This window comes from Bombyx mandarina, chromosome 26, assembly GCF_030267445.1.
Source record: "Bombyx mandarina strain Sakado chromosome 26, ASM3026744v2".
NCBI lineage: Eukaryota > Metazoa > Arthropoda > Insecta > Lepidoptera > Bombycidae > Bombyx > Bombyx mandarina.
Genome location: NC_143232.1, coordinates 2775466 through 2798189, shown reverse-complemented (window position 1 = coordinate 2798189; position 22724 = coordinate 2775466). Strand labels below are relative to the sequence as shown.

At 47.4% G+C, this 22724-nt stretch overlaps 1 protein-coding gene across 1 annotated transcript; it reads right to left on the bottom strand.

Annotated features, from left to right (window-relative positions):
* Nucleotides 1–134: 134 nt before the first annotated feature.
* pll (serine/threonine-protein kinase pelle) lies at nucleotides 135–17090 on the bottom strand. The gene is made up of 9 exons (XM_028182154.2): nucleotides 16841–17090; nucleotides 15527–15740; nucleotides 14049–14125; nucleotides 11952–12035; nucleotides 6681–6834; nucleotides 6471–6608; nucleotides 6283–6409; nucleotides 6053–6217; nucleotides 135–5201 (listed from the first exon to the last, which is right to left on the bottom strand). Exons 1-9 carry the CDS (start codon nucleotides 16958–16960, stop codon nucleotides 4859–4861), a joined length of 1422 nt encoding a protein of 473 aa, XP_028037955.2. The 5' UTR covers nucleotides 16961–17090; the 3' UTR covers nucleotides 135–4858.
* Between the last annotated feature and the right edge of the window lie 5634 nt (nucleotides 17091–22724).

Below are 22724 nucleotides of genomic sequence, written 5' to 3'. Positions count from 1 at the left end.
TGCCCAGAGCCACGTGACCTCTCGCAGGACACGATCGAGCTAATTAATATATTATTATTATCTAGTCGTCGGTTAGCCCACACTCCAGCTTCAATGGAAGAATAATGATTAGTTTCGTTCAGAAAATGAAACAATTTGTATAATCAAAAAATATGGTATATATAAACATAGCACAATAATTCGTACAAATAATCAGTCACCCATTAAACTTATGTTACTTATTTACATTAAAATATATAGATAATTCGTTGTTTATTGGTTAATATGAATGGTGTAAAGATGAAACAGTAAAGTGCGGCTAGCAGGCGGCGAGCGCGTGCAGGCGGCGGTACACGAGCAGCATGGGCGGGCGCGCCTCGCGCGGCGGCTGCGTGCAGTGCAGCGCCAGCTCCAGCAGCGCGCGGCACAGCGCGGGGTGCGGCGCGGGCGCGGCTCGTGCAGCCGTTGCGGCTAGCAGGCGGCGAGCGCGTGCAGGCGGCGGTACACGAGCAGCATGGGCGGGCGCGCCTCGCGCGGCGGCTGCGTGCAGTGCAGCGCCAGCTCCAGCAGCGCGCGGCACAGCGCGGGGTGCGGCGCGGGCGCGGCTCGTGCAGCCGGTGCGGCTAGCAGGCGGCGAGCGCGTGCAGGCGGCGGTACACGAGCAGCATGGGCGGGCGCGCCTCGCGCGGCGGCTGCGTGCAGTGCAGCGCCAGCTCCAGCAGCGCGCGGCACAGCGCGGGGTGCGGCGCGGGCGCGGCTCGTGCAGCCGGTGCGGCTAGCAGGCGGCGAGCGCGTGCAGGCGGCGGTACACGAGCAGCATGGGCGGGCGCGCCTCGCGCGGCGGCTGCGTGCAGTGCAGCGCCAGCTCCAGCAGCGCGCGGCACAGCGCGGGGTGCGGCGCGGGCGCGGCTCGTGCAGCCGGTGCGGCTAGCAGGCGGCGAGCGCGTGCAGGCGGCGGTACACGAGCAGCATGGGCGGGCGCGCCTCGCGCGGCGGCTGCGTGCAGTGCAGCGCCAGCTCCAGCAGCGCGCGGCACAGCGCGGGGTGCGGCGCGGGCGCGGCTCGTGCAGCCGGTGCGGCTAGCAGGCGGCGAGCGCGTGCAGGCGGCGGTACACGAGCAGCATGGGCGGGCGCGCCTCGCGCGGCGGCTGCGTGCAGTGCAGCGCCAGCTCCAGCAGCGCGCGGCACAGCGCGGGGTGCGGCGCGGGCGCGGCTCGTGCAGCCGTTGCGGCTAGCAGGCGGCGAGCGCGTGCAGGCGGCGGTACACGAGCAGCATGGGCGGGCGCGCCTCGCGCGGCGGCTGCGTGCAGTGCAGCGCCAGCTCCAGCAGCGCGCGGCACAGCGCGGGGTGCGGCGCGGGCGCGGCTCGTGCAGCCGGTGCGGCTAGCAGGCGGCGAGCGCGTGCAGGCGGCGGTACACGAGCAGCATGGGCGGGCGCGCCTCGCGCGGCGGCTGCGTGCAGTGCAGCGCCAGCTCCAGCAGCGCGCGGCACAGCGCGGGGTGCGGCGCGGGCGCGGCTCGTGCAGCCGTTGCGGCTAGCAGGCGGCGAGCGCGTGCAGGCGGCGGTACACGAGCAGCATGGGCGGGCGCGCCTCGCGCGGCGGCTGCGTGCAGTGCAGCGCCAGCTCCAGCAGCGCGCGGCACAGCGCGGGGTGCGGCGCGGGCGCGGCTCGTGCAGCCGGTGCGGCTAGCAGGCGGCGAGCGCGTGCAGGCGGCGGTACACGAGCAGCATGGGCGGGCGCGCCTCGCGCGGCGGCTGCGTGCAGTGCAGCGCCAGCTCCAGCAGCGCGCGGCACAGCGCGGGGTGCGGCGCGGGCGCGGCTCGTGCAGCCGGTGCGGCTAGCAGGCGGCGAGCGCGTGCAGGCGGCGGTACACGAGCAGCATGGGCGGGCGCGCCTCGCGCGGCGGCTGCGTGCAATGCAGCGCCAGCTCCAGCAGCGCGCGGCACAGCGCGGGGTGCGGCGCGGGCGCGGCTCGTGCAGCCGGTGCGGCTAGCAGGCGGCGAGCGCGTGCAGGCGGCGGTACACGAGCAGCATGGGCGGGCGCGCCTCGCGCGGCGGCTGCGTGCAGTGCAGCGCCAGCTCCAGCAGCGCGCGGCACAGCGCGGGGTGCGGCGCGGGCGCGGCTCGTGCAGCCGGTGCGGCTAGCAGGCGGCGAGCGCGTGCAGGCGGCGGTACACGAGCAGCATGGGCGGGCGCGCCTCGCGCGGCGGCTGCGTGCAATGCAGCGCCAGCTCCAGCAGCGCGCGGCACAGCGCGGGGTGCGGCGCGGGCGCGGCTCGTGCAGCCGGTGCGGCTAGCAGGCGGCGAGCGCGTGCAGGCGGCGGTACACGAGCAGCATGGGCGGGCGCGCCTCGCGCGGCGGCTGCGTGCAGTGCAGCGCCAGCTCCAGCAGCGCGCGGCACAGCGCGGGGTGCGGCGCGGGCGCGGCTCGTGCAGCCGGTGCGGCTAGCAGGCGGCGAGCGCGTGCAGGCGGCGGTACACGAGCAGCATGGGCGGGCGCGCCTCGCGCGGCGGCTGCGTGCAATGCAGCGCCAGCTCCAGCAGCGCGCGGCACAGCGCGGGGTGCGGCGCGGGCGCGGCTCGTGCAGCCGGTGCGGCTAGCAGGCGGCGAGCGCGTGCAGGCGGCGGTACACGAGCAGCATGGGCGGGCGCGCCTCGCGCGGCGGCTGCGTGCAGTGCAGCGCCAGCTCCAGCAGCGCGCGGCACAGCGCGGGGTGCGGCGCGGGCGCGGCTCGTGCAGCCGTTGCGGCTAGCAGGCGGCGAGCGCGTGCAGGCGGCGGTACACGAGCAGCATGGGCGGGCGCGCCTCGCGCGGCGGCTGCGTGCAGTGCAGCGCCAGCTCCAGCAGCGCGCGGCACAGCGCGGGGTGCGGCGCGGGCGCGGCTCGTGCAGCCGGTGCGGCTAGCAGGCGGCGAGCGCGTGCAGGCGGCGGTACACGAGCAGCATGGGCGGGCGCGCCTCGCGCGGCGGCTGCGTGCAGTGCAGCGCCAGCTCCAGCAGCGCGCGGCACAGCGCGGGGTGCGGCGCGGGCGCGGCTCGTGCAGCCGGTGCGGCTAGCAGGCGGCGAGCGCGTGCAGGCGGCGGTACACGAGCAGCATGGGCGGGCGCGCCTCGCGCGGCGGCTGCGTGCAGTGCAGCGCCAGCTCCAGCAGCGCGCGGCACAGCGCGGGGTGCGGCGCGGGCGCGGCTCGTGCAGCCGGTGCGGCTAGCAGGCGGCGAGCGCGTGCAGGCGGCGGTACACGAGCAGCATGGGCGGGCGCGCCTCGCGCGGCGGCTGCGTGCAATGCAGCGCCAGCTCCAGCAGCGCGCGGCACAGCGCGGGGTGCGGCGCGGGCGCGGCTCGTGCAGCCGGTGCGGCTAGCAGGCGGCGAGCGCGTGCAGGCGGCGGTACACGAGCAGCATGGGCGGGCGCGCCTCGCGCGGCGGCTGCGTGCAGTGCAGCGCCAGCTCCAGCAGCGCGCGGCACAGCGCGGGGTGCGGCGCGGGCGCGGCTCGTGCAGCCGTTGCGGCTAGCAGGCGGCGAGCGCGTGCAGGCGGCGGTACACGAGCAGCATGGGCGGGCGCGCCTCGCGCGGCGGCTGCGTGCAGTGCAGCGCCAGCTCCAGCAGCGCGCGGCACAGCGCGGGGTGCGGCGCGGGCGCGGCTCGTGCAGCCGGTGCGGCTAGCAGGCGGCGAGCGCGTGCAGGCGGCGGTACACGAGCAGCATGGGCGGGCGCGCCTCGCGCGGCGGCTGCGTGCAGTGCAGCGCCAGCTCCAGCAGCGCGCGGCACAGCGCGGGGTGCGGCGCGGGCGCGGCTCGTGCAGCCGGTGCGGCTAGCAGGCGGCGAGCGCGTGCAGGCGGCGGTACACGAGCAGCATGGGCGGGCGCGCCTCGCGCGGCGGCTGCGTGCAATGCAGCGCCAGCTCCAGCAGCGCGCGGCACAGCGCGGGGTGCGGCGCGGGCGCGGCTCGTGCAGCCGGTGCGGCTAGCAGGCGGCGAGCGCGTGCAGGCGGCGGTACACGAGCAGCATGGGCGGGCGCGCCTCGCGCGGCGGCTGCGTGCAGTGCAGCGCCAGCTCCAGCAGCGCGCGGCACAGCGCGGGGTGCGGCGCGGGCGCGGCTCGTGCAGCCGGTGCGGCTAGCAGGCGGCGAGCGCGTGCAGGCGGCGGTACACGAGCAGCATGGGCGGGCGCGCCTCGCGCGGCGGCTGCGTGCAATGCAGCGCCAGCTCCAGCAGCGCGCGGCACAGCGCGGGGTGCGGCGCGGGCGCGGCTCGTGCAGCCGGTGCGGCTAGCAGGCGGCGAGCGCGTGCAGGCGGCGGTACACGAGCAGCATGGGCGGGCGCGCCTCGCGCGGCGGCTGCGTGCAGTGCAGCGCCAGCTCCAGCAGCGCGCGGCACAGCGCGGGGTGCGGCGCGGGCGCGGCTCGTGCAGCCGGTGCGGCTAGCAGGCGGCGAGCGCGTGCAGGCGGCGGTACACGAGCAGCATGGGCGGGCGCGCCTCGCGCGGCGGCTGCGTGCAATGCAGCGCCAGCTCCAGCAGCGCGCGGCACAGCGCGGGGTGCGGCGCGGGCGCGGCTCGTGCAGCCGGTGCGGCTAGCAGGCGGCGAGCGCGTGCAGGCGGCGGTACACGAGCAGCATGGGCGGGCGCGCCTCGCGCGGCGGCTGCGTGCAGTGCAGCGCCAGCTCCAGCAGCGCGCGGCACAGCGCGGGGTGCGGCGCGGGCGCGGCTCGTGCAGCCGGTGCGGCTAGCAGGCGGCGAGCGCGTGCAGGCGGCGGTACACGAGCAGCATGGGCGGGCGCGCCTCGCGCGGCGGCTGCGTGCAGTGCAGCGCCAGCTCCAGCAGCGCGCGGCACAGCGCGGGGTGCGGCGCGGGCGCGGCTCGTGCAGCCGGTGCGGCTAGCAGGCGGCGAGCGCGTGCAGGCGGCGGTACACGAGCAGCATGGGCGGGCGCGCCTCGCGCGGCGGCTGCGTGCAGTGCAGCGCCAGCTCCAGCAGCGCGCGGCACAGCGCGGGGTGCGGCGGCAGGCGCGGGTCGTGCAGCGCGCCCAGCTCGTGCCGCGCGGCGTGCCACGCGTGCAGCTGGTGCGCCAGCAGGGGCCGCGCGCGGGAGCGGTCCCAGGCCGGCAGCCCCGTGCTGGTCTCGGCCACCACCACGCCGAAGCTGTACACGTCGACGGCCGGCGACAGGACGCACGACTGCAGGTACTCGTCCGGCAAGTAGGGCCTCGTCCCGTACACTCTACACGATGCGGTTACATCGGGTCAACAACGGCATGTCACAATGATGAGGCGATCGTCATTATGCAGAAGGCTAAATATTCTTTTGAATTTTATTAATAAAAAGTTGCAGTAAGATATCTTTGCGTGTACTGTATTGTATCTGGATGGTATATTACTAAGCGACTGAGATTTTTAAAAAAATAGAAGAAAGAAAGAATACATTGAGCATCAACAATGACCGTCAAGTAGGTATACCTCCCCATGCCCCGTGTGCGCAGCCGCGGGGGGCGCGCGGACGCGGGCGCGGGGGCGGCGCAATGCGCGTCGCAGTGCAAGCGATCACGATTAGAGATGAAACGGATAGTGGTTTGGCCGGATACCGAATACCGAATATTCGGCAAGCTGCGAGGCCGGAGTGCCGGATATTCGGCCCTTTCGGAAATATTCGTGCGAGTTCGGGTGTTGTCGCACGTGAGCGGAGATCGCGACGACTCGGGAGCGTTCAAGTGTTCGCGCGTGTCAGTTTGTTTTTGTTCATGCGTGTCGTTGCGGTTTTGAATGAAAGAAGATGAAACTGGATCTAACTTCACACGTGAAGCTCATGACACTTTTTGGGACTGTTTCAATGAAGTGGCAAATGATAATAGTAGTGATTTTCGCGATCAAGAAAAACAAATACAAATACTGAATTACTATCCGGTATCCGGCCGGATAGTGAAAACATGGCCGAATAGGCCGGATACCGGATAGTTACAGGATATCCGTTTCATCTCTAATCACGATGCGCATGCGTCACGCCCCCGAGTGCTAAGTTAGTGACAGTTAAGGTTAAACAAGTCATGAACGCAGAGTGAGGCTGCAAGCACTGACCGTGAGACCTTCAGATGCGTCCGTTCGTCTCCGTAGGGCCCCTTCCGCGCGAGGCCGAAGTCTCCGATCTTGGGCTCGAGGCACTGGTCCAGCAGGATGTTGGCCGGCTTGATGTCCCCGTGGATGAGCGCGCTGCCGGTCATCGTGTGCAGGAACTGCAGCCCTCTGCGAACAGTCTGTCACTCAGAAGGCGCTCCTATCTCTCCATCAGATGATATGTCTGCTCATACCTGGCCACCCCGCACATGATTCTGCAGCGCTGCGGCCAGGAGAGTGGCGCGGCGCCGTCCTTGGGCCGCAGCCGCTGCTCCAGCGAGCCGCCCGCCATCAGCTGGTACACCAGGCACGCCTCGGGCCCTGCGCACGACACACTCGTCAGCTCGTTGGCGGCCCCGCGCGGCGGCGCGCGCTCACCTACCTCCCAGGCTGTATCCGTAGAGGGGCAGAATGTTGTCGTGGCGGTACTGGTTGAGGCACATCTCCCGCACGAGCTCCTGGTCGCGGCCCTCGTTGTCGCGCAGCCTCTTCACCGCCACGCCCAGCAGCTTCCACTCTCCTGCGGGCACGCCGAGGGTCATGAGCGTCAGGGGTGGGGGGCGGCGGCGGGGGCGGGGGTCGCGGCACGTACCTTTGTAGACCTGTCCGAAGCCGCCGCGGCCGAGCAGGTTGCGCTCGCTCCAGTCGTCCGTGGCGAGCCGCAGCTCCTCGTAGCTCATCTTGGGGATGGCGGACACCTTGCGCAGGATCTCATCGTACTTGTCGTACTGCGCGGACGAGGTGTCCTGGCGTCACACCACGAGACTATTATTCCTTGCGTCACTGACGACATGTGACTCACGATTGTACTAAATCTAAATGCCCGGTGTGTGTATGGATGTGTGTGCATATATATGTGTGTGTGTATATGTGTGTGTGTGTGTGTGTGTGTGTGTGTGTGTGTGTGTGTGTGTGTGTGTGTGTGTGTGTGTGTGTGTGTGTGTTCGTGTGAGTGAGAATCATTATATTATAGTATGCGTGGAAGCGCTAGCCCCGCCTGAGGTATGTGAGCGGTAGGGCGGGGGAGGTAGACAAGACAAACGTCAAACTAACTCAGTCTGCCGTCGACTCGACCATCGCGACGGTTACACAATTCAGTTGTTCTTGCCAGTTTGCTCCAAACATACACGAGATAAAATATTCTAAGATGGGTCAACCAATTACACGACCAGTGTAAAATGTAATTTGCAATGTGCACAGTTTTTTTTCTCAGACCGTAATGAGAATTGTAGCTGAATGAAATTCGAATCGGCAAACATCGGAAAAACCAAAGGACAATGCCCAAAAGTGGGCTAACTTTATGTCAAAACTATTTGTACTTGAAAAACTATGCCTTATTTTTTCACGTTGTTTAGTTTACGTATCAACATATCTTTCAACCTGACATTGTTTTACAAAAAAATTAATTACTAATTTGATAACATCCCAAAACTGAGTGCCATAGTTTTTAAATTCGCCAATAGGAAAAGGGCTTAGCCCATACAGCCTTATAGTAAACCTATATGCTGCCAAACGAAAGAGTTGTCTGTGACTTGAACAACAAATAAAAAAAATAGCTAATGGTTATAATTCACAGACTTTTTAGTTTATTTTTGTTCAATTCAATATTTATGTATTGTAATAATAATTATTACTGAAAACCATGAATTATTTAATATTTTAGATATTAATAATTCCATTAGTAAAAATCTCAATGGCCTACCATTACTCTATTCTTATTATATATGATCAGAAAGTTTTGGCAGCAACCCGAGTGAAGCGTCACTTGAAGTTTTATTTTAATGTTTTTTTAATAGTTTATTGTGATGTATAATATATAAATTGGGTGTTGTTTTGTGTATTAAACGTCAATAATCTTTGTACACGATTATTGAGGCATTGGAATAAAACTGTGGCTAACATAGCAGTGACTGTTTTTTTTTCAAGATAAAAGGTCTGCGGAAATTCACGCTCACTCAATGTGCTATTCATCGAGTTGACGTCAAAAATCCCAAAAAGCAATAAAAAGAGATACACCGGCTACTACGACAGACTAGGCTGTATAGGCTACGCTCTTTGCCTGCTTATTGGCGAATTTAAAAACAACAACAACAATATCGTTGCCGGCTTCCGGATTTTCATTTTATTATTATTATGAGGATATAATAATAATAAAATGTACGTAAGGGCTTATTTCTAGCAACATTAATCACAATTAACTTATTTAATTCTGTAAATAATTATGAGAATTGATTTCGAAGAAAACAATCAACAACTTAATTTTAGCTGCAGAAAAAAACAGATTTCTCTTAAACCCTGGTGAGAATATAAAAATCGTTTTCTGAATATGAAACGATATTTCTTTGTGTATCAAACTAAGTTAAAACCATCATCACTCGACAACTTTCTTTAGGGGCCCAAACGCCCATAGAAAATGGGCATTGTCCTTTACTTCTCCACGAAAACCTAAAGAAATAAAAAAAGAGAATCTACATTGATGATTTCGACATGGGGGTGTTACGAACGAAAATTCATCATTTTTTGTTGAAAAAAAACCAAATTAGATAAAAAAAAAAAATTATAATGTACTATAACGGTGATAGCGTTTTTTTATTTTCTTATTAAGAAATGTTAATTTGCTTGTAAATTTGTTTTGTATCGGTATCGTTAATAATAAAATATAATAAGCACTTTTGAATATGCATTTGTTGTTTAACCAAGAAATAGAAAAATACAATATTACAATTAGGTACCCATTGCATTAAATCTAATATGTTATTCTGAGATTTATCTGCACTTAAATATAATATCGTGTGCGTCTTGTCAATCACGCCCTCCCCGTCTTACCCCTCCACATACCTCAGAAGGTGACTAGCGCTTCCGCGCGGACTATAGGTACAAAGACGAGATGTGTGTGTGTCAAGTGCAATAAGAATACAATAAATTTTTTAGACGGAAAATCGTGAGCCAAAAATGTAATAACTTGAAATGTAGTCTAAAAAATTTGTCATATTTTTTTGTATAAGAATATAAAAAATCACCTCAATCCTTTTACTGGGACCGGAGAAAAATGAGAAAATTAGTTTTTGTCGGTTTAGCGGTGTGATCGATTTAATTAATCGATTACAGGATTATAAAAAGAAAAACATTACACTAGGTAATGAATGCAAAGTAATTAAATGAGCGATTTATACTTTTTGTATACAAGTGCAGTATACGGCGAATTTAATTGCGATTATATACATAAATAAAGAAAAAGTCTATTATTACTTAACAAAGTAATATGATTATCGATTTCAAATCGATTAAAATCAATTGTATTTTTAATGACAGCTTTGATTTTTTTTAAAGGTATTTTATGACCTGGTAACTGAGACCTCTAAGTCATATCTTATTTTAATTTATATTCATATTTTTATGAAAAATGATATTATGGAGTGAAATGAAATGAAGATGATTAATTTGAGACATTAATCAGCTGGGATGAAATGAAATGAGATGATATGGGATGAAATATAATCTCAGTAAAATGGTGGTCATTTACTAAGATTTTTTCAGTGGACTTTTTGGAGGATCCCGAGAAGTTACGTCCAGCGGCTTTGTTTCATTTTCCCACATTTGTGCACTTTCACAGATATTAAGCAGTTAATAAACCACCATTATTACACATTTAAACACGAAGAAACACTAAATAGACAAAAATAAAACAAATCACACAACTTCACTCCTCGCGTTCCCGCCAAAAAGTGACAGCTTTGACATGACGCTTGTTCATAGATTATAACACTTCATATTTGGATTTTGGCGGTTGTTGGTTTTTTCTTCTCTACTCGTTTTGTATTTTCGACGCGTTTTGAGTGTGTATCTATCTGGCTGTTTTTATTTATTTTCAACGGTCACTGCTATATTATTACGGATTCCAACCCTGCACGCCTTGTACGACAGTTGCTTCTACACTGGACACCGAAGATCGCTCACACGTTTGACTTGAAATTGTTGAATTGGATACTGTTGAAATTATGGATCACTGTGTGAATTGTGGGATAGCAATTAATTATAACAATTCTATAGGCCGTCGACCCTTGGACAGTGTTAGTATTATACGGTTGGATTATATTATATGGTTGGACCCTTGGATAGTATTATAATATGGTACCTTAGCTCGGTTAGGTACATACCAAGATAATATTATTCCTCCTGCACTCTTCCTGAACGACATTTTAATAATAATTGAAGGTGAATACACTAGGTATACAATACGTTGTGATTTATTTTTTTCGAGGCTTTTTAGGTAAATCTATACCTGATATAGATCATTGATATTCATTCATAATATGACATTTAAAAGATTATCCAATGGATATAATAAACATTTACTTCTGCTTAAATACGTTGTTATTCAGCTCTTTTATAGAGATTGTAACATAACCTAACGTTTACTAAATATTTATTAACTCTGCTCTCAGATTGAGAAAACTTTTAGAATTTTCAGCAAGGTACTGATAAATTTCAATCTATTAATTCATACTAATTTCACCACGTTACATTCGGGCCCAAAAATATATGTAATTGTTTCAGTCTCCTTTGTATATCTTCAGCACTGGGTGGTGGATTGGAGTTTTTGGGACTACAATCTTATACAGAGTGTCTCACAAGGGGAGTACAATCGAAGCACGGTCAGTATCAATGATGCAAATCGTATAAGTAAAAAAATGTAAGTTGTAATTTAATCTATATCTATACTAATATATAAATCTACAGTGGTTTTACGAATGTTCCGTTTTAACTATTGAACCATGCATCCGATTGACTTGAAACTTGGTATCCATGTAGAAAATACATGTACTTAATGGATAGGCTAATATTTATATGAGTGTTGGACTCCCTACACCAGTTGCGGGGGCGTTAATAATGAGAATCTTTGTGGGGGTGTGAAATAATAATGTTAATTTTAAATGCCCAGCGAAGCGGACGGGTACAGCTAGTCTATATATATAAAAATGAAATGCTGTTCGTTAGTCTCACTAAATCTCGAGAACGGCTGGACGATTTGGTTAATTTTGGTCTGGAATTATTTGTGGGAGTCCAGAGAAGGTTTAAAAGGTAAATAAATATGAATTTTCTCGGAATTAAATAAAAATAACAATTTGGTTTTGTGTGTCCCCACACCAAAGGAAAAACAAAATTGTTATTTTGGATGGACGTCGGACGGATTCCTTTTGTTTTTTTAAGTTTATTTTATACAAAAGTTTAGGTCTTCTATTTATCGATTGAGGCACTACGAAGTCTGCCGGGTCAGCTAGTAGTTTAATAAAAACAACTCGTGCGAACTCGACATACGGCCCACCTGATGGTGAGTGGTCGCCATTCGCCATTCAGTATGGGCACTCAATTACGACCAGTATTCACAAGTTTATTTTCGATACGAATAGGCATCTTTGAAGTTTTTTTTTTAATGCTTAGATGGATGGACGAGCTCACAGCCCACCTGGTGTTAAGTGGTTACTGGAGCCCATAGACATCTACAACGTAAATGCGCCATCCACCTTGAGATATAAGTTCTAAGGTCTCAGTATAGTTACAACGGCTGCCCCACCCTTCAAACCGAAACGCATTACTGCTTCACGGCAGAAATAGGCGGGGTGGTGGTACCTACCCGCGCGGACTCACAAGAGGTCCTACCACCAGTGAATGATGTACTTGAATGGGACTTGATGTACCCCTTGTGGAACACCCTGTTTATGTAAAACATTATATAAAATTATGTCCTGAACATATTCACTTTATGTAGGCATTTTTCGTGATGCACCAGGGCGAGCCTGCACGACGGTAACACAATCCGTATAATTTTTGCGCGAGGTTCGTTCGACAGAGAGGCACTCACGGTGCTGGTGCTGGTGGCCGAGCTCGTGTCCGCGGAGGGAGAGCGCCCGTTGAGTCCGCTGCTCGAGGGAGCCTGCCTGATCCCCTGTAATTCCAAAATCAAATCAAATAAGACGCTTATTGGATCTACTTGCGCACCACTCGAGATGATAATATCGCGCAGGACGGACAGACTGATGCGCAATAACGGCTATATTCTCTTATAAATTCCGTCGTGTGAGTCATTTAAATTTAGAGCCGCCCCATAAGTATCTTAAGGTAGCGTCAGAACGCTATTTCGACAGAGCGGCTCGACACGATAACCCTCTTATCATGGCCGCCGCTAGCACCGGTCACCGTCCTGAGAGCGAACTGACCCATAGACACAACCCACTGAATTTCTCGGCGGATCTTCTCAGCAGCTAGCAATTCCGATCCATGGATCTATCCAGCGCAGCTTTGCTTTTGTTAGGGGCAGTGTTAGCAATTTCTCTCAGGTTGAGCCTTTCATTAAATTCGGATGTTGCAAAAAAGGGGCATGCCAGATCTAGGCCCAGAGCTGCACAGTAATCTGGTTACCCTAAAAAAATATATTAATATTTATCCTGGTTCTTCCTTGTATTCATTATTCTTTGCAAGTTGGTAATAATATATTTTTCCAAAAATATTAAACATTTAACGACTACGCTTGGAAGGGTACCCTAAATTACCGTACAAATGTTTCCCCGACAAAAAATATGTTGACAGAAAATTAACCGGAAAAATATTTTTTTTTTTCTATCATACATTATTTCAATCGTTCACTATTCATTTTGTGAAAAATATATATAATAACACAGAAAGTACCTTTAACAATAATTATGATTATTTTTGTATGATAGCATTGACTAAGTTAAAGTAACTATTATAGATTTTTTTTGTTTTTTATGGCAACACCATTATTGCCTTGATAGAAGCCGGAAATCTTAAATGTCGAAATCATTGCTTGTTTTGCAACTGCCTTGTGACTGTTTGTGTACATGTTTATTGGTTTATTTAGTCGTCTTGGGTTGGTATTATAATGTCTTTTCAAACACAAAAGGGCACAAAGAAAGTTTTTATTTAAGACGAACACAATATATAAAAATAAGGAGAAAGTAAACAAGAAATAGACAGTATAAGCAACACAAGCGGTACACGAAACAAAAAGCAAAAATTATAAAAGGCGTAGAACAGAAAAGATAATACGGGATGCGCGCTCGCAAGTCAGTTTTCGACTGGTGGCAGTAGTGGCGGTGGATCGATGCGACGACCGGTTCGTCTATGCAGTTGCACCGATGTACTCGCGAAATATTATCGCCGCCGCTATACTGCAGTTATCGCCTGACTTTGCTTGTGAATTTTATTTTGTTTAGTGTAAATAATGTTTTGTATGATTGTGTGATAAATGAATGTGTTGATATAAAATAAAGTATGTATGTGTTGTTGTGTAGTGTAATTATAATAAAATATTATAAAATAAATAAATACATGTGAGTCACCCACAGTTTAAATCGACACCTTTTACCTATACGGTTACGGTAGGATGCTGTGCCCTGTGTACTGTGTGTAATATTTTCCCTCCAGCTCAATTTTTAGATGATGTTTTTGTAGTATGATAATGAAATTGATGAGTAAAGCTATAAATCTGCCATGTAATGTGTTTTCTTTCATTTCTAATAGATTTTGGTTCTAAATAAAATAAAACAATAGATAAACTAATACAGGATTTTACATACAGGACATTTTATATAACATGTTGACGAAAGATAAAATTATTTAATAACTTTAAAATGCCACCTTTTTTCTAAATTCCTTTTTTTTACTAATTAATTATTGCCGTTGTCTGCTATTATTATCATGACTATAAATGTGCACTGTGGGCCTAAATTACTATGGCGACCTGGCATTCCCCTTTATCTACATAAATATTTGCGGTATTTAATTTTATACTGAATTATGACACCTACTTAAAAATAAATTCAATGTATGCTAATGAGAATGTTTAATGTTAATTTGCGATTGATGTTGTTTTCCTAAAACAAACTTTGACGCATCATCCCCCTTATTGATAAACTAAAGTCATGGAAAGGTTAGTTACCTGATCAAAGAGTATGACCGGGAGCGGGACGGAGTCGCTGCTGGTGGTGGCCCTCTGCGCGCCGCCGGTGCGCGCGTCTGCAACAAGCGTACCGGGTTTTTTTTTTTTTTTTTCCGGGCCGAGGGCCGAACCTCCTACGAGGTCCCCGCGCCTAGGGGGCGCGCGGGGTATGTGAGACTCAACGATCTGCAGGTGTTGAGAGCAGACCGCGGGCCCAAGGAATTTGGGGCCCACCCACTAAACGACTCCCCTGCACTCTTACACCCGGCGTCCGATCTCCGTCCGGGGTCAAAACCCGGTCAGAGTAGGGGGGGTTCCCGCGGTCAACACTACAACCAGACACGCGGCGCCACCCCGAGGACGCCCGACCGACGGGTCGTCGAGGCGATAGTCGACGACCAACGACGTCAGTCTCCGCGGTACGCCCTCCTCCGACCCCCGAAGCGTACCGGGTGCCCTAGCCTAGCGAACTCAACGTTTTAACGCTCTTAGTGACAGTTGCACGGCGGCAGATATAGGCCGGACCGTGGCAGGTACCCGGGCCGGCGCACAACACTATTCACATTTATGTTTGCCTTATTTTCTTATCCCAATATAGTTTTGTTGTTAAATTTATTTTTAATTACAATGAGCCCGCCCGGGTAGGCACCGCTAATAAAAACCCACATTCTTATATCTATGCAATAGAATAATTAGCTTTCACAAACTTTAAGACGCCATCCTACTATACTACACACAGCAAGTTGCACACGTGGCAAGAACCGCCGACAGTACAATAATTTTATAACATTGGCTAACGTCCTGACCACACTCACCCATATATAAATAAATGAGCATTTTAATATTAACGTTTAGTCGTACACAATCCACAGGACAGCACATCGCCAGGTGTGTTATTCTTATCAATTGTAATGAAAAGTTCTTACTGTTGAAACTTTTATAAAATATAATTATCTGTAGTAAAATAAGTAAAGAATTTTTTTACTAAGTCAAACTAAAAAGTAGGAAAATAATATATATTTTATTTTAATATTCCAATGAAATTTGAATTTAAAATACCTATGTACTGTTTTGTATGTGAGTCGTCTATTATCAAAGGTGGCAATCTGTGCATTTGGACAAAATTATTTTATTGATATGTCAATACAGATTGATTTGAATATAATCGTGCTTCAAAGAATACGGTTCAAAACCTGCATTAAATAAAGGTTAATAGTTAACCTGTTATTTATCTAAGATGTCGTTCCGAAGAGTTTTGTGACTGCCAATGGAATACAAAGTCAATAATTCGTTTTTCTGATTTACCAATCATTGTTCAAAAGTCAGATTGCCGGCTTTGATAATAGTCGACTCATGTACGTTTTAACATTCGGATACTTAAATGTCCGACTTCTCATGCTATATCCAATCAACTCGACTGGGGTCAATCTACAAACTTTAATTATTATTGTGTAATTTTATTGAACTAGCATACTGACTGTTTCCATCCTGTCCGTTCCCCGCCTCCAGCTTGTGTAGGAGTCTATGGAACCTCTCGTGCACGACGCCGGTTAGCCGCCTCATGGCAGGAATATGCTTCATGCGGTACAGCAACACAAACAGTTCCTCAATCCGATGGTTTTTCTGCCCCCAGCACTCCAGGAGGTATTCCGTTGGGGATATGCCCTGATGACGAGCCTTCTCTTTTATTTCCTAAATAGATAAACGCACATTACAAATTAATTCTTTCGTCTTTCCTTTAATAAGTCATGAATGGACTTACACTGTCCACTTATGACTTATTTAAGGAACACAACTACTACACAAGAAATTAGTTAAAAGAGTGATAAACAAAGCAAAAAAGTATGGAGCTTCTTAGGTTCTTCACACAAAAAAATGTACCCTGTCATCAAGGAGTAGAGAGCTACCTGCCCTTTGAGGATCAATTTATGGTGCTGTTTTCTTTTTTCATACTTATAATTAAATATGCAATGTTTTGGCCTACATAGTGCAAATATTATGATTTCCATATTTTCATCTCTAACTCCAACATCTCTCATAACCTCAATAACTATAATATTTTATACCATTCATAATTTGTCAATTGGGAAATATATATTTTTTTAGCATTCACATGTATAACATATATGATTTCATAACAGTGAAAGTTGAATATTAATGAACTTTCTCAAAATGTTTTATGCAAATATTTTGTAACACTAGTTGTATTATAGGTCAGATTTCATCCAGTTCTGGATCCATCAGTGCTTGGAGATCATACTCCAAGCAAATTCTAGTAAACAATTATTAGTTTAAGGAAAACAATTACGTACTAAATTTATTAGTCAATTAATGACATATGTCAATTGCTATGTGAATGAAGGAACTACATACATAGGTTTAAAATTGTGCTCCTCACAGCAAGAGTACTAAACTTATGTTTAATTGGTTCAGTAGTTTGGTAGTTGACCTGTTCAAGTCATAGTAATTTCACTTCAATGAAATATTTAATTTGATCTTAAAATGTAGTAATTTTTTTGTGTTGCGATGGAAAGAACAAGTTCAGAGATCCTTGCTGATTCAGGAGCAAAACAGTATTCCAAATAGGTGAAAAAAATGACATCAGTAACGGCCTACATAAATATAAGACTGATTTGATTTGACTTGTATACTTTTACTGTTTTTATATTGTGCTATACTGTGTTGTGTCAAGAACAGCGAAATTTTTGTTCTTCAATCGGATTTTTCATTAAAGTTCCCTAAGGTCTGCATTTGGGAAATCCCAAGTGATTCTTGGTAATAAATATACTTACGATGACGTCCATCGCTGTGTACATCATGTAATTGCCGGCCAGCTCCTCCCAGTAATCGAAGTTGTCCAAAAGTCGACATAGTTCTTTGTTAATCTCGGGTGGTAATTCGTAAATGTACATTTTCACTAATTATTAAGGACTTTAGTTTTAGCCCAAAACATCACATTGATTTAATTGTGTTTCATTCAGCAGGTAGTGTTTCCTACGACTGTTTATTTATACTATGTGTAATTGTGTACTATTGTCTCTGGACTGTTTAAGATCTATGACGTTTTAACTGAATTTCACTGTCATGTAGTGATGGCCGAACTTTCAAATTAGGCAAAGAGTACATTAATTTCAATTGATTCAGGTGAGCCTGAATCCTTTCATAGTCATTTAACAGTTATCTCATAACATAATATTAATCTCAGAAGATAACAGTTACCTGGAATCCAGAACTCGACTCGAATTGAATACTTAGACCGTGTCTTCTTGGTTTCGTTTACGTTAAAAAATTTGTAAGACAATGTCGAGGAATTTCTGCTCCTTTTCTCTGAGCGGTGCGATCAGAAGATTTGTATTGGGTTATAGCGCTATTGACATGGATTGTAAAGATTGAGTACATTGACTATAAAGGTATTTATTATAGACAGTTAAAAGACAAGCCAAAAGCAACCTATAAAATGCACCCTAACTCTTTTATTTCTTTGTTTATTACCAATCTACCTACACAGAGCTATTTTTGCCAGTGTCGTGTAATAGCTACTCAAGGACTATAAGCAGATAAATTGTGTTAGTTGTATTGATGCTAGGAATAAACATAAAACACAAAATTAAATAGAGTGCGCGCAAGATAAGTCTGCACGCTACTGGTTGCGTGCGTACTGCATTATGTTGCCAGCTTGACTAATATTTATTCCTTTGTTTAATGAAGTGATATCTCATTTTACATACTAAAAGTAATTGAGATATACAGAATACAGTTGTTGTACTAGGCTATTTCAATTTCCCTGGCCGTGGGGGTAGCGAAGCTGCTGCAACGGCCGCAACGCACCATCGCGGTCAGGGTCATCCGTGGCTATTGCACCATCTCCTTCGAGGCGGCGTGTGTACTGGCTGGGACGCCGCCCTGGGTCCTGGAGGCGGAGGCGCTCGCCGCTGACTATCAGTGGCGGGCTGACCTTCGTGCCCGGGGCGTGGCACGTCCCAGCCCCAGTGTGGTCAGAGCGCGGAGGGCCCAATCTCGGCGATCCGTGCTGGAGTCATGGTCCAGACGACTGGCCGATCCTTCGGCTGATCGTAGGACCGTCGAGGCGATTCGCCCGGTTCTTGTGAACTGGGTGAATCGTGACAGAGGACGCCTCACTTTCCGGCTCACGCAGGTGCTCACTGGGCATGGTTGCTTCGGTGAGTTCCTGCACCGGATCGGAGCCGAGCCGACTGCAGAGTGCCACCATTGTGGTTGCGACTTGGACACGGCGGAGCACACGCTCGTCGCCTGCCCCGCATGGGAGGGGTGGCGCCGTGTCGCGCCGACGACCGCCAGTCCGGCGTCCCGAGGGGGAGGGTGATGGGAGAGATGTGCTCCGCACTAAACGCTTCACTTTCCCCCCTTTGCCTTTTCATGAGTTTTGTCTCATGCGAGGTTTGGACGTTGGTTGTTGAGAGACAGGAGGTTTTAGTCGGTTCGACTCCGACATGCCCCGCCCTCCATCCCCAGTGAAGGGCGGAAGTCCGGCGATTTCCTCCTGACAAAAAAAACAAAGGCTATTTCAATTAGGATATAATAAGGAGATTAAAACGCAATAAAAACCTTGTAAGTTGTTTATTTAATATCATGCAGTATATTTAAATTTGGCATAGGAATGGTCCTGCAGTCAATGCCTTCGATTCGGACATTTTCATCAGAAGCCATACTAGACTTTACACTTCTTGTAACTGTAACCTATAGGATGCTTCTTATAGATGTTCTGCTGTATTTAAAATTAATATCAGTTTTTAATTCCAACCAAAGATTGTTTACTGTAGGGATTTCATTCTTCTCGATATCAAACAAATATACTATTTTATGTCTTATAGCAGACTTATCAAAATCATCTAATTCAGAAATCTTGTTCTTCCCGTTTCTTGCTTTTAAGAAGAGAACTACAATTGAATAATTAACAAAGAAATCGAGAAAAATGCGGAACTTTTAAAGATTTGGTAGGCCCAAAAATTACGTTGAAATGGTAATATAGGCCCGTTTTTGTCTCGTTCTTCTTCGCAAGCACGTTTAACCTGCTAAACAATATCCCTGCTAGCACTTTTAATCACTTTCGGCATAATGTTATATTCTTATAAATATACTAGCGACCCGCCCTCGCTTCGCTTCGGAAACATTAAAATACACATGAAACAAAAAAAAAAAAAAAAAGTAGCCTATGTTCATCAGGGACAATGTCGGCTTCTAATGGAAAAAGATTTTTTCAAATCGGTTAAGTAGTTTCGGAGCCTATTCGAAACAAACAAACAAACAAATCTTTCCTCTTTATAATATTAGTATAGATAAAAACACGGAGCACAAAAATAAGGACACACGATTAGTTCCGATTTTGATCACGCGCAGACTTATCTTGCGCGTACTATACCTCGATACAACAAAACTATGCCTATATTCTAGAAGTGAAGGTGACATTAGAGTACTACAGTTTTATTCTTCTTTTTTCAGTGTGGCAATTGGCTTCTAGCCATACCATTGGAATCAGTGCATTATTACACATACATATTCTGTTATATACTTAGTCTGGCCATAAATACTGTTACATTTAAAAATAAACAAAATATTACATTTGAATTTGGAATCTGTCATTTTTATATGATTGTGTGGCGGGTACCTAGCCATCATACAACGCAAGATAATTGACAGATGCCTGAACCTCGCTTACGACATTTTCAAGATAAAGCGCATATATACCATGACATGGGGTAAATTGGGATCCTGGGGTAAATTGGGACAAACCTGCGGAAGATTCTCAAAGTACTTGTAGCACGGAATCTACCTAATTTTCTTTAAGGTAATATTTATCAATGTATAGAAGAAAAACCAAGTTAATTATGGAAGTACTAAACATGAGTTAAGTTGGTCCCAAAAATTCGTCAAATTAAATTTAAAATAGTGGTTGAAAAGTGCGTTTTAAAACAGCTTAAAGAACTTTTAAAAAAAGTGATATTATCGTTGTTTTTTCAATAAGATCACAGTTTATATAAGTTTTTAATACACCTGGAAATACCACAACAAACGGTAAGTTGCAATATTCTTATTTTAAATACAATATTTCGACAAAATAAAAAATGTATATTTTTTCCTTTCTTTTTGGGGAAAATTGGGACGTATGTAGGGTAATTTGGAACGAGACTGGAAAAATTAGGGACGAGAAAACACAAAATTGGAACGCCAAAAGACAAAATAGGGATGGCTTGTTAGGGTTGTCACTGATATCTTATAATAGATTTTTTAGCCTATACTATCACTTAATTGCGTGATGTAAAGAAGGTTAATGTGTTTATCAGTTAGTTTATGTAAGTATTATAGGTAAAAGAAAAGTATATATATAATTACTTTTTTTTCGCGACATTTACCTTGTAATATCTGCCCGGTCGTATGTTCTTTATAGCAATAAAAAAAATTAAAAGTTAAAAGAACTCAAACGAATCAAAACTTTTGTTATTTCAGAATCTATTCACGCATCGAATCATGATTTTGTTAACATTCACAATGAACACACACAAATAAAAACAGGCCTCAGATTTTAAATGTACCATTAATTAAAAATCCGAGATATCCAATTATGAGTGAGTGAATTAATTGAGTTTAGTTATTTCGCTTAGAAAGATTTTTTTTTATTTTTGTTATTATTGGCAGTAATCAGATAAAGCTGTTTTTTTAGCTTATTCACCTGATATCTTACTCTTGCTCAAAGATTATTTTGAAAATGTTGATTAAATAAAATTGTATTATTGCATTTCCAGTCCTTTTGTTTTCTATTTTTTATTCTATTTTATGATTTTGTTTCAGAGTTGTGATTTTTAAGGAAATTAAATAATAATTTTATAAAATATAGCATGCACATACTTTTTTTGATCATTGTATTGTTGATTATCATTCACGTCACATCGCTTCGGAATAGAAACTAGCTTAATTTACACTATGTTGTGTATTGTGCTTAAATTATGGATTGTGTTCATCATTTCGGTCCATATAAATAATTATATGGCACCTACCTATATATCACAGTACTGCGAGTTGACAACCCTTACAAATATCCCAATTTAACCCTTAACCGTGTCAATTTACCCCGGACGCTGGGTAAATTGGGACGGCCATTATTTTACCGATTATTTCTTTAAAATGAATAATTAAAATAATGTAACGGTTTTTATCACCTAGGTACGTTCAAGACTCAACTTATTTCTTTGGTTGAGCAGTGACTATTTAATTGGAACTATTTGAAAATTCAATTTGAAGGTCGATTTTGTCCCTATTTACCCCATTGTACGGTACAAGTTCCGAACAACAACATTCGGACTGTCGGTCTACCGAGCAATATCACCCGCTCGGTGGAAGATCTTCCCTTTGTCGTTTAAGCCTCCCCAAAATTGTTCATTGAGTTTTCTCATTTTGGCGCCAATACATTGTACAATATTTTGCGATATTAAAATGGAGTGGGGTGATAAAGAGAACCGAATCGCTGTGATTGCATTACACAAAGTAGGTATGGAGCCAAATGCAATTTTTAAAACTTTCCATACGCTTGGTATTAGTAAAATGTTTGTGTATCGGGCTATTAATAGGTGCAATGATACCTCCTCTGTTTGTGACAGAAAAAGATCTGGCCGTCCACGTAGTGTTCGTACGAAAAAGGTGGTCAAAGCAGTAAGGGAAAGAATTCGAAGAAATCCTGTCCGAAAGCAAAAGATTTTATCTCGGGAGATGAATATAGCATCTAGAACCATGTCGCGTATTTTAAAAGATGACTTAGGACTTGCAGCCTATAAGAGACGTACTAGTCATTTCTTAACTGATAATTTAAAAGAGAATAGGGTGGTAAAATCGAAACAACTACTCAAGCGGTACGCAAAGGGAGGTCCTAGAAAAATTTTGTTTACGGATGAGAATTTTTTTACAATTAAGCAACATTTTAACAAACAAAATGGCCGTATTTATGCTCAAAGCTCTAAGGAACCTTCCCAATTAGTCGACAGAGTGCAACGTGTGCACTATCCGACTTCAGTGATGGTTTGGTGGGGTATTAGCTGTGAAGGAGTGACTGAGCCATACTTTTGTGAAAAAGGTATCAAAACATCGGCACAGGTGTATCAAGATACCATTCTTGAGAAGGTAGTGAAGCCCCTTAACAACACCATGTTCAATAATCAAGAATGGTCTTTCCAGCAAGACTCGGCGCCAGGTCATAAAGCTCGGTCTACGCCGTCTTGGTTGGAAACGAACGTTTCGGACTTCATCAGAGCTGAAGACTGGCCGTCGTCTAGTTCGGATCTTAACCCGCTGGATTATGATTTATGGTCAGTTTTAGAGAGTACGGCTTGCTCTAAACGCCATGATAATTTGGAGTCCCTAAAACAATCCGTACGATTGGCAGTGAAAAATTTTCCCATGGAAAGAGTGCGTGCTTCTATTGATAACTGGCCTCAACATTTAAAGGACTGTATTGCAGCCAATGGAGACCACTTCGAATAAGCTTTTTATACTTTAAATTGTTTTATATCTATGTATTAAACTAACACACTGTAAAAGTAATAAATGCTATTTGCAATAGATTTTTTATTTTTATTGTAACAGTATTTATGGCCAGACTAAGTAGTCGCTGGTTTATTTTCTATTACTTTGGTTTAGTTGTTCTCT

Excerpts from the sequence above, each read along its gene's own strand:
- pll (XM_028182154.2), bottom strand. The coding sequence starts at position 16,960 with ATGTACATTTACGAATTACCACCCGAGATTAACAAAGAACTATGTCGA. Across the intron at positions 6,410-6,470 it reads CTACGGATACAGCCTGGGAG|GGCCCGAGGCGTGCCTGGTG; the intron begins GTAGGTGAGCGC and ends TGTCGTGCGCAG. Across the intron at positions 5,202-6,052 it reads ACGCATCTGAAGGTCTCACG|AGTGTACGGGACGAGGCCCT; the intron begins GTCAGTGCTTGC and ends CGCATCGTGTAG.